Source organism: Squalius cephalus (assembly GCF_949319135.1).
Source record: "Squalius cephalus genome assembly, chromosome: 7".
Lineage (NCBI taxonomy): Eukaryota > Metazoa > Chordata > Actinopteri > Cypriniformes > Leuciscidae > Squalius > Squalius cephalus.
This window is the reverse complement of record NC_137128.1, coordinates 26,028,752-26,047,422: the sequence shown is the minus strand read 5'-3', so window position 1 is coordinate 26,047,422 and position 18,671 is coordinate 26,028,752. Positions and strand designations below refer to the sequence as shown.

The 18,671-nt window shown below is 36.5% G+C and overlaps 3 protein-coding genes across 5 annotated transcripts in view; 1 reads left to right on the top strand and 2 right to left on the bottom strand.

Moving 5' to 3' along the window:
* Positions 1-167: 167 nt before the first annotated feature.
* On the bottom strand, positions 168-4,188 carry rpp40 (ribonuclease P/MRP 40 subunit). Its single transcript, XM_079876095.1, has 8 exons — positions 3,936-4,188; positions 3,674-3,818; positions 3,508-3,576; positions 2,989-3,084; positions 2,754-2,879; positions 2,467-2,665; positions 2,117-2,251; positions 168-1,357 (listed from the first exon to the last, which is right to left on the bottom strand). Exons 1-8 carry the CDS (start codon positions 4,050-4,052, stop codon positions 1,159-1,161), a joined length of 1,086 nt encoding a protein of 361 aa, XP_079732221.1. The 5' UTR covers positions 4,053-4,188; the 3' UTR covers positions 168-1,158.
* Positions 4,189-7,440: 3,252 nt separating this feature from the next.
* Positions 7,441-8,848, bottom strand: lyrm4a (LYR motif containing 4 a). Its single transcript, XM_079876098.1, has 3 exons — positions 8,662-8,848; positions 8,307-8,427; positions 7,441-8,138 (listed from the first exon to the last, which is right to left on the bottom strand). The coding sequence occupies exons 1-3, from the start codon at positions 8,805-8,807 to the stop codon at positions 8,076-8,078; spliced, it is 330 nt and encodes a 109-aa protein (XP_079732224.1). The 5' UTR covers positions 8,808-8,848; the 3' UTR covers positions 7,441-8,075.
* A 7,068-nt stretch (positions 8,849-15,916) lies between these two features.
* Positions 15,917-18,671, top strand: part of rreb1b (ras responsive element binding protein 1b) — a 35,424-nt gene continuing 32,669 nt past the window's right edge. For 2 of the 3 annotated variants that reach the window (XM_079875171.1, XM_079875170.1), the window contains exon 1: positions 16,043-16,215. In XM_079875171.1, coding sequence (XP_079731297.1) covers positions 16,176-16,215 — 40 coding nt within the window. In that variant the 5' untranslated portion in view covers positions 16,043-16,175. Of the gene's footprint in view, positions 16,216-18,671 lie in introns of all 3 variants that reach the window. The other variant, XM_079875172.1, reaches the window with a different exon arrangement.

The window sequence follows — 18,671 nt, the reverse complement described above, 5'->3', positions numbered from 1 at the left end:
ATGATATTCAAATTTATTTCATAGTTAAACCCAACTCAGTTTGTCCACCCACTTCTGTTATCTCTCGCCTTCAGGAACTTAAAACATGTATGTCTGATAACCTCTTAGAGCTTAATGCTGGGAAAACTGAAATCCTGTTGATTGGCCCTAAATCACAGAGTTTTTATGGCATGACATTTTTATTGATATTGATGGTGTCCAGATTAGGCCTTCAAAAACTGCGGAATCTGGGAGTTTTGTTCGACGACTCGTTATGTTTTCACTCAAACATTGGTCAGATTGTTAAATCATGCTTCTTCCACTTGAGGAATATTGTTCATATACGCCCCTCTCTTAACTTTGGAAATTCTGAAACTGTTATCCACGCTTTTATAACCTCCAGATTGGACTACTGTAACTCCTTATATAGCGGCTTACCCACCAAAGCTATACATCGCCTTCAAATGGTGCAAAACTCTGCTGCTCGAGCCCTTACATATAATAAAGAATCTGCACTTATCACTCCTATCCTTTACCAACTTCACTGGCTTCCTGTGGTCAATCGCATCCATTTTAAACTTTTAGTCTTAGTTTATAAAGCCTGTCATCAATACCTTGCTGAGTTAGTGCAACCATATGTTCCTGCCCGGACCCTTAGATCTAGCAATGACAATTTGCTTGTCGTACCCAAGTATAAACTCTCTACTGTGGGTGGTAGGGCTTTTAGTGTTTTAGGCCCTAAGCTATGGAATAAGCTGCCACCCCTAACCTCCAGACCTTAAAATCTCAACTTAAAACTCATCTATTCACCATACTCGGTAAATAATTATTTTCCCCTCTATTTCTCTGTCTTCCACTTTTTCATTTTTTATGTTACGTTTACTTTATCGAAATGAATGTTTTCTTAGATTCTATAACTTATGTTAATTATTTGTAGTTATTGGTTGTCTCCATCTGCTTTTCTGCTTGTTTGATTGTTATAATAAGCAGATTGCTTGTCTCTTTGTATGTCAACTGTTTGTATTATTTTGTGAAGCGACCTTGGCTTCTTGAAAGGCGCCATAACAAATAAACATTATTATTATTATTATTAATAAAAACCAACATCATACATTTATGTTTGTATTTTACATTTCAACACAACATGTCTCATATCCTCAATGTCAAATGTCCATTGTTTCATGGTGGGCAGCCATCTTGAGCACCGACAGCCATGTGTAACCAGTAGTCCTGATTTTTGAAGCAAACAAAATTGTAGAAGTTTTCACCACCTTTGAGGAACCCATGTTCTGTGGCTCCCCATGACACAGGACTATCCATAAATCCATGCACAGTGAGGGAAACCCATGGTGTAAACTTCGGTTCATCGAAATAATGCCTGGATGATGCGAGGTAGAAAAATAAACAGCTTTGTAAGTTTCAAATATGCTCACTTTTACACCGCAAGCATCTCCTTAAACACTTATGGAAATATTATTTTAAGTAAATATTATATAAGTTTTCAGACACCTAATTGTAAAATGTATTAAAGTTTAAGTTTATATTAAATGCAATTTGCTGAAATTTATAGTACTTTTTTGACACACATAAGTACAACTGTACAAATGTAATTTCATAATTACATCTAGGGTACTTGAAATATAGTTCAACTGCCGAATACAGTGACAAGTGGTAATGCTGTTTTACAGTGTCCTTGTTACATATGTTATTGTAGTAATAACTAAATTAAGCATAATTTCATGCAACTAACCCTAAACTAAGTACGTTAATTATTATTACTCAGTACTTAAATGTATAATTACACTGTAACGGACACTTTAATAAAGTGTAACCTGACAAGCATTTAAGTTAAACTAAAATACTGTAATGTCGCTTCTATTAAAACTTGTATGTCATGTATTAAAATATATTCGTAATTACACATATGTAATGATGAAGTTGCAATTTAATACATTTAAAATATAACTTGAAATGTACTGTCGAAGAACACTATTGTTGAAATTATAATCAAGTACTTGCTTTGGTATGCAAGTCATACTAAAGAGTTTACTTGTGAATTATCTTACTAATGGCTTGCTTGTAGTTGTCTGCATATTAAGTTGGAATATAGTTTGTGATGGTAATGTAGGGGTTTCACCTTAGTTCTCGCAGCAGCAAAAACACATTCTCAGGTGAGATAAAGCCAGTAACGGTGCACAGCAAGGCTTGATTGACAGAACTCTTGGGCTCTGGACACACATATGTCGACAGGAAACCGTCTGCAGAATTTTCACTGAAAAAATACACAATTCAATTTAGAAATATAGTCGAAAACACCAGGAACTCCTTTCCATTTTGTGAAACAAATTGTCATAGTAATTTCATTATTGTCAATTTGTGCCACAGTCTTTAAGTAGTCATTGTACAATATATGGAGTCAATTTACATATTTAATAAATCACAAACATATAAGAGCACAGCATGATATAGTGACTAGCCTTCGCTCACCAACTGATGTCCAAGTTAACAGCTCCAAGCCACTCCAAGAAGTGATGTGGGTCACATGACAGTGTCTTTCCCTGTATATCTGATGGGTTAAGTGTGGGACATGGTATATTTTTCAGGGTGTGATGGCTAAAAGCAGGCTTGTGCTCCTCGTATGTGTACTGGGACAACAGCTTGGAAAGAATCTTATCTTCATCTGCACCTGAAAGAGTCATGAATGCAAAAGGCTAAGGCAACTGAGAAATATGTTTAAGGTCAGTGACGGTAATGATGGATTACTTGCTACAAACCTGTGTTATATTTAGTTAACAGAAAGTCATATCTGAGTGGTAGTCTGTGTTTTATACTTGACAGAACCCGCTGGTATCGTTTGGTGCCTGGAGTCAAGCTTTTGTCTGTGAGGTCCAGAGTCACGACTGCAAAACAAAGACATTTTAGAATTGTAATATTTATTGAACACTTTTTTTTGTTCAAAGATTAAAACACCTTAATTTCATGCAACTCAGAAAGAATAAAGACATTTACCAAATCTCATGGCCTTTTTGTGATTGTACTGAGATGGTCGTCCCTCCAAGCCGAGCTGTTCATATGTGTCTTTATCTAGAGACAAAATTAACTGACCTGGGAAAAACAGTATGAAATGAATATGTATAAGTATGTAAATTAATTTATTATTATAATTATTATTTATTATAGATGTATTAAGATAATCTAACTCTAAATTGAAATGTAAAAAATTAAACACAAAATCAAGATTAAACTGAAATCATTTATTGAATTTATTGAAAAACAAACAATTCTGGAATACAAAATATCTTCTGGAATCACAAAATGAATAGTGGTTACTTCATTTAATATATTACATGAATTAACTACATATATATATATATAGAGAGAGAGAGAGAGAGAGAGAAAACAAGCAGCTTTGTCATAACTATAGCAGAAATCAAAAAGTCAAGAAGTTTGAGAGCCACTGATTTCATGGGGTCTTTACATACACTAAGATTCATAGAGATGTTTAATCTGTGTAGTTATCGTACTTACCACTGGAAAGAAGTGCAATGGAATTATCTTCATCAATTTTGGTGTTGTAAGAGAGTGCATAGAAGTTTCCTGTGTTAAAAAATTGTTCAAAATTTAACATTAGTTGTTAAAATCTAGTTCAATACCAAAAAATAGCAATGGAAATTCGCACATTTGCCCCTCCTACCTTTCTTTACAAGTGACTCAAGGAATGTTTCTTCCAGTAGTTCATAAACAGGCAGATTCCGCACTAGATAATAAGGGCTGAAGCTGTTGATCACACTGTTGATGTTTGCAGGGAGGATCCCACATTCAGGGATCAGCACTGAGATCTGTGGAGACAGTCAGAGAGAGCGACACATTTCGGCCGAAACTATCGCGACCCAAAGACATTCTGCGCAGAGTTGTACAATGAATATGTTGAGCAGATGTTTAATGATTAAACTCACCTTGTAATTAAAGTTGTGCTTCGACACGTGGATGTCATGCCGAGACTTTTCATTCAAGAAATTTGATTTCTCGCACACCAACAGGCTTCTCGGGAACTTTTCCAGCTCTGGCGACATTTTGACAACTATGTGCAATATCTACATTTTTTATGACATTAAGCAGCAAAAAAAAACCTTCTTCGTATAGGGGTAAGGTTTCAAAATAGTGGCAACTTCACTTGTCGCAAACGTTTGACGTCAGTTCCTGCAGAGCAGAGCGTGTTATAAAACAGCCCGTGAGTGCAGAGTTGGTTAACTGAGAGAAAGGTCGCTGTTTTGAACTAGCCTTTTGTATATCTAATAAATATGGGTAAATACAGTTTTATTCAAGATTTTTAGAGTCTCCCCGTTTGTAGTAATTAATAATAGTCTGATACAATCTAAAATTCTTGTCAAAATTAAGACAAAAATGGGATTTTGTTAGATTTAGTTGATTGGCTAAATGTAATTGATAAGATGTAATATTTAGTTAATAACCCTGTGGTTATTTTGTTCTTCTTTAAATGGCTGTTATTGTGTTTATAATTAGGGTATTTATTTTACGATTTAGGCTACACTTTTTATACATGTCTCCATCTTATTTCATTTAGTTTCAAAGCCCTCTTTTTTAATGTTAAGTAAGTTGATTTTGATTAATTTGGATGCCATCTCGTATATACTTTTGGTTTTCTTAATAAGAAAAATAAAACAGTTTAGATTAGCCTATAACGATGATTTTGAGTTATTACAAATGTACATTCCATGAAGATAAATTAAGAAAAAAAATAAGGCAAGTAAATTATGCCAAAGGAAAAGATGAGTCTACTGAAACAAGAATTTAGATAGACTTATATAAACTGAATAAGCTTGCGCTATTTACTAAGACAAAAAAATCTGTAATGTTAATGTTGCTTTATAACTTTAATCTAATTTTTCTTTTTTTATTTATGAATACGCTCTAAGTAGATAAGACAATAGCCTATAATAATCTCAGTTAAAATGAGATTCTACTGGATTAACTGAAATTCTGGAGAAAACCAATTGAATAATAATATAATATAATGTATTATTGGTCTATAAATAAATATATAGATACATCTTTTATTTATAATTTTTTTTACACTGTAAATTTTGGTGACAGCTAAGCCTATATGAAATGCAAATAAACTTGAACTTTCCCCTACGCATTTCGACTGGTTTCTCGTGGAATATCGTTACAGCTTACATATAAAAACCTACTGCACTCTGTTGCGTCATGAATTAAGAGTGTAAACAGATCCATGTGCAGAAAAAAAGTGCTTGTTCGCTCTGCCATGTGCGCACAGCCCTCTGCTGTTCGTCATCGTGTTTCTGCACTAGACAATGATTGACAGAGCCAATTCTGGAATAACAGTGGAAAACTAAACAAGACTTTAAAGATTGGATGTTATCATTATTAACTATAGGGAACAAAATATCCATCAGCTTTTGGGCTATAGCTATAAGATACATATGAATTATTACATGAATTAAATAATGAAAAACCATGTCACTTGTCGCAATAAAGAATAAATACGTTTTTAAAAAATGCTCTTGGATGCAGATGTAAAATTGTTTTTCATTTAATAGACTAGCTAAGACCCCAATTATGTTCTAAAGCCCCTTGGCTGTTTTTTTCTGATAAGACATCATCAATTTGTTTGCAAAGACAGGTGACGTTGCTGTGACGCAACTCGTGTGCATAGTATTTGTCAAGCATCTTTCTTACGCAAAGACTGCAGGTCCCTTTTTCATATTTAAAAGACTTTCTGCTCCTCAGTAACTTACTGCACTGGGCAATGTGATGAATGCTGATGGACACTGAGCAGTCAGAGGGAACTTCAGCCGTGACCGAGTGTCTGTCTGAACCAGAACATGACAAATTATCACCTCATTCACCAAAGACTCACCAAACAAAAGGGCAAAGAGCCAAATCTCTGCCTGTAGATCTATATCAGGATGAATCTTTCTCACACAAGAATCTGGTCCGTGGAAAGAGAGTTCAGTTTGCAGACATGATGGGGCTGAACCTCGCAAACATCAGACACTTTGACATCTCTGATGATGCAAATGAAACGTGCGATGTGTCATCTGGACTCCGGCATCATCCTCCAAACCAAGAGCTTCAACACGGCAGTCTGATTCCAGCACGTTTCGTGCCAGCATTTGACATGCCTGTTAGTTTGCTGGAGTTTGATATGAAGTCAAGCCGTCTGGGAGTCGCATTGGAGAGTGTCACAATAACCGCTTCTGAAGTGAAGGGCGTGATCAGAGTGATACAGAGCAACGCAAGAAGAGAAGTTGGGGTCAGGTACACTGTAAACAACTGGCTGACATTTTCGGATATTCAAGCTGTATTAAAACTGAATGAAGAAAAAGTGCTACAGTGGGAACTGTTCGACTTTATTTTGCACGCCCCACTCTTTTTGAACAAAGATTCATCTGTGCATTTCGCAGTGTATTGTCGGACTGATCTCGGGGAATACTGGGACAATAATGATGGAGAGAACTACACTTTAAAGTCAGCATGAAACTGAAATCGCGATTGTAATTTCTTCTCTGTAGCCTATGTCCAAATTAAACGGCCTTTCGAACAAGAAAAATGTGGGGCGGGTCTTGACTTTGTCTATTGGGAATTGAGTGGATCATTGTATGGTTGTAGTTTGCTGTTGCTGTGATGTCATGTGAGTGACAGGTTGTCCCGCCCTCGCCCCAGTAAACACGTCATCAGAGAAGAGATGTGGTTGCAACAGGAAGGGGAAGTTTACTTTGATTACAGATTAGGATTATTCCAACAAAAAAACAAGAATTGTCCATTTTAATTTCATGGTGATTAAAGGGAATCAGACTACCTGACAGTTTACATTTAGTTCAATAAAGTGAACTTAAATAATGCTAATCTTATGTTTCACCTAAGAGTGGGCATAGCCATTTGTAAACTGAATGTGTCTGGCTTCCAATGTCATCCGCTTCCAGTTATTTTTAGCTGTGCAAAAACAGCTGGCAATTCTTGCCATATTATTTGAATGCATTGTCAATTATAAACACACTGGTTTTTGGAGCACAAATAGTTTTACCATTTATTGAACTTTGTTATTCTTCTCATTATTTCTCACACATTCACAGAAAACAGCTTACTTCCCCGTTGAAAAAAAAAGGTGGATAGGGTAAGATAGGGTGACTCCCTAACCTAATTTTTTTCACTTTTCATCTCAACACATTTAATGAATGGCTATGCTCTTCTCAATGTTGTCATTTCATCTTAATATCAGCGTAAGATGTAGGCTATTCATTTAAAGCAGTTTTGAGGTTAAATTATCTAATTTTGTCTTTCTGGAAAATAGTGATCTGCGACATAAATTGATTAGAGTTTTTTGTGTCTATTTGTTAATGAGGGATTTGTGGACAAAATAATATTTTAAGGTTTGTGGAGTAAAAAATACTGTTTTTGCTGACACACAAGGCCCCATGTTGTTATTATTTTTATTTATTTTATTCCATGAGCAACATACATACATTTCAGAGTGACATATTTGCTATTCATTAAAATGTATAGAATAATCATTCAGTCTAAGACATCTTCAATAAAAATATGGGCAAATAAATATGTAAATATTCATATGCCTATAATAAATGTACTTTTCAGATTAATCTGCTTTACTATGATTCAGCATCTTGGCCATCATCTTACCCCAGCGATTTTACATGTTGTACTATGACAACTAAAAGTTTTTATTAAGGCTATTTCCCATAACAACACATTGTCTGATGCATCATCATTTTGCACATGCTAAACTTAAATCTAAAAATGATTTAGACAATATGCCAATTTAAAAGTACGTAAGGGAGATCTTCCCCCGCATGTTCAGTACTGTAATATGCCTTAGTGACCTGCAAAGCTAAACAGTTTTTACAAATGTTGTACGCTAGCCATGCTTTATATGCATCTTATTTATTTGCTGAAAAAAAATATTACATCAACATACATTTACAGTATACTCTACTACATTACAATTTTACACAAACGGTCAACTAGTATTGCAGCTTACAGATTTGTCATTCACAACCATACTGTATGGACACTATTCTTGGTGCTGAACATATTTACAAATGAGGCTCTCTTTCAACAACAGTCCTCTGAACAGAATACAGATTGCCAATGGAAACCTGTGAAAAACAGATAAGTGATACTGTCTTAGATGTAGAACATACAAATGTATTAATTATTAGTAACTCTAAATACTCTCGAAATGAATCATTCAGGCCATTCAAGTTTAGTTGTTGTTCGGCCATAAAAACCATACTGGAATATCAAACAAAGCTGGCATTGCTTGCCTGTCTCTTGATGACCGCCAGATTCTCTCTAGCTTGATTTATGAGCATATCCAGTGTTTTGGGGTTTTCAACATGAAGGTTCTCCCTGAAGCCATCTTTCACTCTGCGAAGTGCGTATGTTCTGGAAACAAACAGTATTTTTAGTTAAGAAACAGTAGATGATAAGCAATAGTTAAACGCGCTATATAAGTTACATACAGAAACGCTTATAATTCAAATGACTAACGGTTACACGTGTTTATTCACAGCCTACGCAAAAATAAACAAAAAGTGACAAAACGAGTCATAAAATGCGAGAATATATACATTGATATCATATATAGACTATATTTCACACGGAAGAGTACAGGCGTACCTGTAATTATATGAGGGGAATTTTTTGCTCTCTTTCATAAGCATCCTGTAGAGTGAGATAACTTGAGCCCGACTGCACGACGCCATGTTGATTTCAGTGTCATTCGTTCTTCTTCTCGTTTGTTGCTGCATTTGATACATCGCCATCTAGTGTCAGGATCCGTCGGGCAGTGGAATGCTACACACAACGTGCATTCCTACAATAAAGAGTGTTATGGCATTTCAGTTACCTGCATGATGCAATTTGACAATCTGTAGGCACAATACATTGGTGTTACATTAAATCATTAGAGGCACAAATATAATTGTAGCCTACCTACTTATATTTTGTTGTGGCAGCTATTAGATGTCTGTGACAAAATATTTGTATAATTAGCCTATTATATAACATTAACCTAGCACGAAAAGTATCTAGTTTCAAAGGCATCAAATTTTGACCAGTCCCACCACAGAGGTCTTGATTTTCTCAACTGTATCCAACAATTAAAACCAGACAGTTATAATTTTGTCAATTTTCTGAAGGTTAAGCATGTAATTTCACTGACCATGTGATTAAAAAGGAGAAAAAAAAAGAAAAAAAAATCACTCCTTACTTTGTGCCAAGTGCCTGTAAGCAAGCAACCTTACAAAGCTATTGCATAATGACTAAACTGACACCACCATAAAAATGAACGGTAGCAAAATTACTTTCAATAAGGTAGTATATTAAATGGAAATACAATTTACTCAAGGTGCACTTCAAGTGCTACCATTTATGAACGTTATATAGGGCAGCTAACATAACATTATTGAGAGAAATGCATGTCCACAACAGTGTTTGTCCCTGGGGAGAGCACAGAAGATCCCCAGGGCCGCATCATGGCTGACTGTGGCATATGGGGTCTCTTTCAATGACTGTAAGCATCACACTATCACGACTATGTGAAAAAACATAGACTCAAATTGGAACCAATCAGATCCAACGTATGTATCTTTTACTGATATTTGACTAGTAAACATAATGTACTACCCACTGTGGTACTCATTGTGTGATATCAACACTACCATTACAGCATTCATATTTGTTTATTTAATTATTTAATCTAATTGTGTGTGTGTGTGTGTGTGTGTGTGTGTGTGTGTGTGTGTGTGTGTGTGTGTGTGTGTGTGTGTGTGTGTGTGTGTGTGTGTGTGTGTGTGTGTGTGTGTGTGTGTGTGTGTGTATTTAGTGGTGCACAATCAAATGAAAGTGTCTACCATCTCATCAGCATTCAATTTTTTTGTTTGTTTGTTTCTTGGTTGATTTTTAGTTTCATTTAGCAGAAAAAAAAAAATCGAATTACCGTAGCACATTTATGCTCTGTCATTCAGATGAAAAGCCAGCTGGAGAACAAGAGTAACCTCTGTTTCTTAAGTACATCCTCACAGAATTAAATTCATTTCAAATGTCTTAATGGCTTTCAAAGCATTGAGCAGGAGCTTTGAAAGCCTCAGTGTCTCTATTTGACTTTCTGCATTCAAACATGTCACCTGTGTGCATTACTCATCCTCTGTCCTGCTGCTTGCTTCTCCACAGGGTCCACATAGGATCTACCGCCTGCCCCATTTACTCACACAACCTCCTGCATTATTAACAACCAGAAAGAGCCTTGACTCATTGCTTTCGTAGCCATAAAACTGAAGAGGAGTGAGATTCAGACATGAACAATGGCCTTCTGCACGACAGTGATTAGCTGTAGTTCAGTATTTTGCATATAAAGAAATGTGTGATGCACAGAAGAGGAATTGCTCAATAATACAGAAGCATAAAGTCAGTTGCATGATGCAGACTTGTTTGACAGTCTTTAAATACATCTACACTGAGAATTAATGTCTTCTCTAGACAGCAGGTGTTTGTAAAGAGCACATTCTGACTCCTCAGATATCAACCGCTATATCATCTGTTCTGACAACGCCTTGAATATTTCACATAATGATTATCATCAGAGGCGTTCCCTTATACTAAACTTTTTATGACATGTACAATTAACCACCTTGTCTTATCAAATGTTTTCAGAGAGGGGACAAGCTTATAATGTTTTCCTGCAATAAAAATCTCCAAGTGAAAATAGTTTTACTGCCAAAAACATGTTAAGCGATCGTGCCAATCTGAGTGGTTTATTGTGTTATGATGCTGTCCTGAGTCTGGAAGAGTCCCTAAATTATTAAACACTTATGAGTTACTTATATGTTCTGCTCTGGATCTTGCATGTACATTGCGGAGACAAGTCGTTTGCATGTATGAGATGCAAACGATATTGATTGAATCATTTAAGCAACTCTTTTTTTCATTTTCCACTCACAGACATCGTATCACACTTACAGAATATTCTACTCTCAAAGTGACTGTATCAGATCTGCTTTTATTTTGTACAGAAAGACAGATGTGCATGAGTCGATGAACGCACAATCCCTGCAGGGAACGATTAGGACCGTCAGTGCAGCACGTGTTAATAACCAGGCCGTGGTCCTATTTCAAGGGCTGGGATTTACAGGAAAGAGAGCATCTGCGCTTCTCCTGCCATTATTATTCCAGCGAACACGTTCCCTCCATTTTAATATGTAGTAGTGTGTGTGTCTTGCTTTAAACAGATGTTCAGGTTTTCTGCAGTCATTAAAGAGGAAAAAACGCTAGAGGCTCCATACCTTTAAAATAAGCCAATGCAACTCCTCATAGAAAAATATACAGTGCTGTGGAATTGCTTGCATTTCACTGTTTATTTTATTTAAAGTAACTTGCTGTACGGGGGTGGGTGGGGGGGGGGGGGGGGGTACAACACATAAAAACTCATATTTATGTGTTGTTAAATATGTGCTTATCAGATAATTTAGGCGTGCTTTAAATAATAAAACAAAAATTCTATTATTGGTCCAGAATGTTTGCTGTTTTTACACACCAATGGTCAAAACAATTGTATTTTAAAATAGATATTTTCATAAGATTTGTACAGTAAATCGTCTTCAGATTTTTTGGGGAAAAAGGCCATTTAAGAAAGTCATTTCTGAATTCCTCCTTCTTCTTCTTTTTCTTTTTTTTTTTGCCAAGAAGTCTATGTGCATCAAAACATGAATTGATTCAGATGAAGAGAAACAGGGATATAATCCATTTAGGAACTTGTTTGAGGTCAGGTCTTCAGGTTTCTTACTCAAAAAACAAGCCAATAAGCCACTAAAGTGGTGAAACACATCAGCAGTATCTTCAGTTCCATTGGTAATAAAACTCTGGATACTCCATTATCCCCGGAGCATAATTCAAACAAGCTTCCCTGATAGTTCAAGCTCCGGGACTGCAGTTTCAGTTTTTCCCAAAGTCCCGCTCCTTCCTGACAATCTGCAATTGCGGTGGAGGCACACGAGTGGAAGTCATTCCAATATCTGCATGAGGATAAACACAAGGTGCACAATCTGTTTTATTCCTTGCAAATGAAATATATTGTGAGTCTGAGTCATGGATGGCATGAGTTCAACTCATAGATTTGTCAAATCTAAAACATGATGAGAAGGACCACCAGATATGAAATGCTTAGCTTCTTCCAGAAATGATTGCAGACAGTGTGTACTTACGAGCAGATGGTCTGTAGGTTTTCGCTGTCATCCAGCTCTTGGGGATAGTTCACCATGTTTTCTCCAAGACTGAGCAGGCAGTCTGAGAAACCTTTAAATACGTTTTCACATGTTTCTCCAGCACATGCTGCCTGTACCAATGAAACTGAAATACAACAGAATCAGAATAATACACACAACTTGTTTTCCTTTAAAGGGAATTTATAAAATCCTCAATTTAAACACTCAAAATGAACTAAACTCGTACCATCACAGAAACATTAAGTAGCTATAGCTAGACAAAGATTAGCCTACATTAAATGAAAATAGATTTTCGACTGACCTGAAGGGTGTGCAAAGTTAGACTATTTAATTTGACCTTTTTCAATAACTTACAATTGAAAAAAAAAGAAAAAAAATTGACTCACCTAATTCCAATGTGAAAAGTACGAAATTGTATTTATCGGTCCAAGTCACTCCCATCCTACGATTAACAAGATTAGCCTAATAGTGGAGGAGGTCTGAAAGCGCCTACTTCCTCTCATCAGGAAACTGCTGCATTTCGAGGGGAATTAAACTATAGGCTACTTATGTCTCGAACTCCAAACCGGTTGATAGAGATAAAGTAGACTGTAGAGAAATAGAGATGTCACCTACTCTTACACTCCCCCTTTACTTTCATGCGCTATGATGACGTAAGCGTGCACCTGACAGACAAAACCTCAAATTATTTTATTTCATACTGCATATTTATTTGAACCACTGTAAAATATAGGCTATTCCAGTAAAAGCATCCCATAATTTATATTGATAGTAAACGTTTGAATTATTTTCTAATTAAAAAAGTAGTAGCCTAGCCTAAGTTCTTCAGTAAGTTAATCCTTTGTCACCCAAATGAAGTGAAATCAGAATTTGAATTTCTAAGAGGAACTTACGTGACGAATCATGCATATATGTTGTAAACATATCCATGTTTTATTCAGTGCTCTTTTCCTAGGCTACAGCATAGCCTGAACGGGTACCAGAGTCAGGAGTGCGCGATTTGATTTATTATGGGAAAGAACGCGCTCCCAAGCGATCAATATTTGAAACAACATAACAACATTAACTAAATTTAGCCTTCAGGAATTTACTGCAGATTGTTCTACGTGCATTTAGGCTACATTCCATTTGCAAAAATCTTGAAGATTAATGCAATCTGGGAGCATTTAGTAATTATGTTAATCATAAGCATGTTGATCATGATATGATAGCTATAGCCTAGAGATCATATCATATATGATCATATCATATCTATTGTCCTATAGTGTTTTACAACAAAATTCAGCCTTTTATATAAAAATATATATATATTTCTGACGGACCAGTACAAATATTTAAAATGTAGCCTACTCAAGGGGGTCCAATTCGAGTCTGACCTGGTTCAAATCCAGATCCCATGTCCCTTCTCTCACCCTTACTTTCCTGCCTCTAGTCCATAATACTATACACTATACAATAAACCATAATACAGTAGACTATCAAAAACTACCACTACAATAAGATAAAAGAAAGCCCCCCACAATAAACTGTCTGAATAAAATAGTAGGATAGAGTTTTTTAAGCAGCACATATATCCTTTGCCATCAGATGGCACTGTTGTCAAAAAAATAAGGCTTATTGTGTGTAAGGCTATGGGACGCACAGCACATGCCCATACACAGGTATTTCAAATATTAGATCATAAATACGTGCATCAGCACACGCTCTCACACTCATTACAACAAAGATATGAGTCGTAGTCTACCGGATAGCTGTATTGCCTTGAGCTGTCAGCATCATTTTGAATGACACATTCATTGTGTTCAACCTCGTCACTTTTTCAGTTTTCACTTTAGAGTTTGTAAATATCATTCTATGCAAACAATTTTTTTCTTTTTTCTAATTCTGTGAATATTAGCTAATAAAAAATGTGTCTAAATGAAACAATAAAGAAAATAAAGCTAAAAAAGGGGACTATAATCATGTTAATACAAAGGAACTTGGTGTTTTCTGCAGGATGGAGAACACCACGTAGGCCAGAAGCAATTATCCAGGTCACTGTGGGTCAGAGACGTAGTACCAACACAAGGTCACTCTCATGTGATTACATAAGGTGAAGCAGAGACTGCTCTCTAGTGGCAGCACAAACATACACTCACAGAGCCAATGCTGCTTCTGTGAGTGACACCTCTCAGGTAGCCTATAGTTATCCCAGTAAGGGTTATTTAAACCACTAAAAGAGATTTTGAGACACATCTATGCAGACAAATGCAGCTTGTATGAGTTAAAGGGATAGTTCACTCAAAAATGAAAATTTGGTCATTATTTACTCACCCTCAAGTTGTTCCAAAACTGTATGAGTTTGACAGTTGACGGTAGCCATTGACTTCCATAGCCCCCACCCTCCCCAAAGGAAACTAATACAGGTTAACTATCCCTTTAACTAGCCTATGCAAATTTCAAGCAATGATAATGATGATTGAAGATAAATGTTTTGAAAAGTTAGTAAAGTCCTCACCATAACGTCTATGAAATGGAAGCATCATCTGTCATAAATTATTTATTTGTTTATATATTTATTTTTTCTTTACTCCATTTTAAAGTAATTTTCACTCAAATTGAGCAAAATATGCAGCATGGTGGTGGGAATATAGTAATAATAATAATAATAAACAGCCTAATCTCAACTCTTCTACGATTTAATTAGTTAATGCCAAAAACTATACTTTTGTAACCAAATACATCTTCATGGAGATAAAAAAAAAAAAAAAAAAAAATTACAATCATGGTGGTGCAGAACTTTTTTTTTTATTTACAAAAGTATCTGCTCAGTGAATAATCAAAAATATTAGAAATATATAAATATAAACTATATCTTAGACAAAACTTTAAAAGGACTTTATTCTTAATATATTTGCATACTGAGTTATATTCAGAGGCAGGATTTACACAGGGCTGTTGTCGATTTTCACAGAAAAACCTATAGAATGGGGTGTTGCCTAAAATTATTTCGTCTTTCTTTGACATTTATCTCATCATTTGTCTCTGAAACAATGAAATGCCCTTCCACGGTATTTTTTTAGATGACGGATGCTCCATCATAGTATATGACGACCAACAGGTGTTTGTCTTGTGATAGAAAGAAGGCGCCAAAGCGCGAGGTGTGTTGCATCATCAGTTGCCTTTCACACATAGTGATACTGGGTCCCGTCGCTATCACGTTTACCTTTTCAGTAATTTTATATCGTTTACGGAACATAAAATAGCCACTATTAGGCTATATTATTTTCACGATATAAATATGCGTTATTTAGGCTATAAATAGTTCATTTTATGTAGGCTATCACAAAATGTTTGTATGCCAACAAAATGTTGTTGTTACACACTTTGTTACACTACAGATCTATCTATCTATCTATCTATCTATCTATCTATCTATCTATCTATCTATCTATCTATCTATCTATCTATCTATCTATCTATCTGTCTGTCTGTCTATCTATCTATCTATCTATCTATCTATCTATCTATCTATCTATCTATCTATCTATCTATCTATCTATCTATAATCAGTTGGATGAGGCTGAAGGGGTAAAGTTTTCCACCCCTCCCGTAGAGATGCTCACAGCTGAACTCCAGTGGCAGCCTCAGTAACACACGTCCCCTTGGAGACTAGAGCAACACGTGATGCGTCTACTTATCACGTTCACTGAGCAGCGCTCAGGAACACACTTTGAGGAAAAAGTGACTTTTCTGACCCTCACTCGTCGGCAGTGTCGATGGCCATCATTCCTTTAGGGAGCTAACAGAGTGGGCGAAGAGAAGTATCCAGTTGGCGAACTTTGCACATCCTCAAATACGCCATTTTGATCGCTCTCCGGAACAAGTTTGCAGTTTTTTTTTCGAAGTCCATCATCTCTTTTCACCATCACCATGTCTCAGCGCAATCAGCCCAACCCCGACAAAGTCAAGCGTAAGTATCGAGCACTTTTCTACGTGTTGTTGTTGTTGTTTACGTTCTCCATCCTGCCGATTGCAAACTTTGGTGGATGGAGACTTTGTCGGAAGTTTTTAAACTTGGAAGGCCGAAGATGTTGAGATGATGTCCGAACTTTTTTTTTTTTTCCTCGCACAGGGTTTGTGCTTCCTCGTTTCATTCTCGCATCCAAAGGTTGAACGCCTGACTACAGGAATTCACTCGCGTCTAACCAGCGCACATGTATTCAACCAGCATAAGTTACCTTAGTTTACTTAACTCACTGTCGCTAATATGGCTTTATCTCCCATTTGACAAAATGTTTCGCACCTATATTGTCATCAAAAGTGAGTATTTTACAGTGAACCGTAGCATCCACATCAGAACTTTGAACGAGGCTAACTCGTGGGGGGGTTGGACACGCTTCCCTTTATATTTTGACCTTGTCTGGACATGTTGTATTTACGTTTTATTTGCGCTTTCGACTTTCGACGAGACATTATTGTTCACAAAACCCTCATCGTTTCGTTTGTCACACTTTGCAAACTTAACGCTTGGGAATGTCAAAAGTTTTAAAGGAGGAAGTTCGCTGTCGTCGTGACTATCTTTGGGTTGGGTTTATTGCATGAGATTAACGACGAAAAGTTCCACAAGAAAAGTTGGCTTTTATATTTGAACTTAGCAGCCACAACGATGATACCATTTAAGTCATCTCAATTTGATGATTGGATGACTATAATTACTAGGAGGAAGCATCGTTTTCGTGCGGGTGTTTCGATAGAGGCTGTGCTTGTGCCTTCCTCCTCCCATCATCCTCTGATGATTCTCGCGTCTCTTTGGAGAAGCAGAATGTGCAGAGATCCAGATGAGCAGTTCACATTCCATTACCAAATTCAACACTGGGCTCCAGAAGGCCTGCAGTGGCAGCATCATTCACTCGCTCAGTCCTCTCAATCTGCTGACTTTTAACTACAGCATGGTTGTTTTGTACAGTAACTTTCATCCTCTGCACTGTCAGAAAACATGATATTTTGTTTTTTACCTTTGCGGTAGACTATAACAGCTTGTCACTTTGTATCTTATCTAGGCTAACCATTGATGTTGCATATTAGTACCTTAGAGTAGTATTTGTACTCTTAAGGTACTACTGTGAACTCAGAGGGAAATAAATTACAAAGATGTTTTTATGATGACCTACCGCATGTAAGCTATGATATTCATTTACAATCAGGGGGACCCGCAGGTACTCCAGGGGATCCGGAGAGACCATAGGCTATACAAAATATAGAATTAAATAATATTTCTAGCAAATGATCTGATAAGCAATATATAGTTTTATACTGAGTCTGTAAATGTGGAGGTTTTATGTTTGAATTGAACGTATCATACGCTAATTAATTTAGCCCATAATTATCACATTTTAATTGTGAGAAACTTTGCTAATCAATGATAAGTCACAATCATTTGTGCAATTGCATTGTGATCTTAAAAGATTAAGCCATTGTAAATGTGCACTGAACCAGGATGAGAACGTGTTGCTTCATCACCTAAGCAAATATTTTACTACTTTGTTTCTCTATTACTTTGTATAAATGTTACGTTTCTTTTTTTAATCATCGACGTCTACCATTTTCTTAATGCAGAGAGGCGAGGTTAAAACCCAAATCCTCCTTTTCTCATTTTCCCAGTAGCTGCTGTTCTCACAATGCAGGCTGATGTAGGGTGGAGATGTGTTTGTTCAGACGCGTAAAGCAAGAAGACCATTGAAAATTCAAAGGCATGTTCTAGTGAACAGTCAACCAGTGGTCTGGGCTGTAATCTCCTCTGTCCTCAGCAGGGAGTCGCCAGAGTTGAATAGAGGAAACCCATTGTGATCATCAGAGCTGCCGTGCTGATAGTGATAGAAAGGGGCCATCAGCTTTTACTCCACTTTGTATTCAAACACTCTAAAGTATATAAAGAGTCTCAAAGCCCAACAAACAGACCTGTTGAGTGGATGGATTTGTTTTGTGCTTTTATTTTGGTCTGTTGGAATATCGAGATGCAGCCTTGGAAATTAAGGTCGGTAATCTTGATTAATCTTGATTAAAATAAATTCATTAAAATCAACTCTCGGGGGTTCTCTAGTAAACTTCCTTTGACAAACATGCCAAACCGTGAAATGTTTGCCCAATGTAAAAGAGGGACTAGTCTGTTGAAGTCCCGGACTGGATGGAGAAACTAGTTGGTCACCTCACCAAGCCTTTTGCCCCTAGTGATGGGTGTTCTGTTCACTCATCCTTGGGTAGAGATGGGCATCCTGTTTCGCTCTGGAGCTATTTTTAACTTGTCTATTTTAGATAAGATTATGTTCCCTCTCCCTCATAGGGTATGGGAAGCATGGTTTGGTCCTGGGGTCTGGGGTGAGACACTGTACCTGTGGGGCTTAAGAAAGTTAGTTTGCAGATGGATGC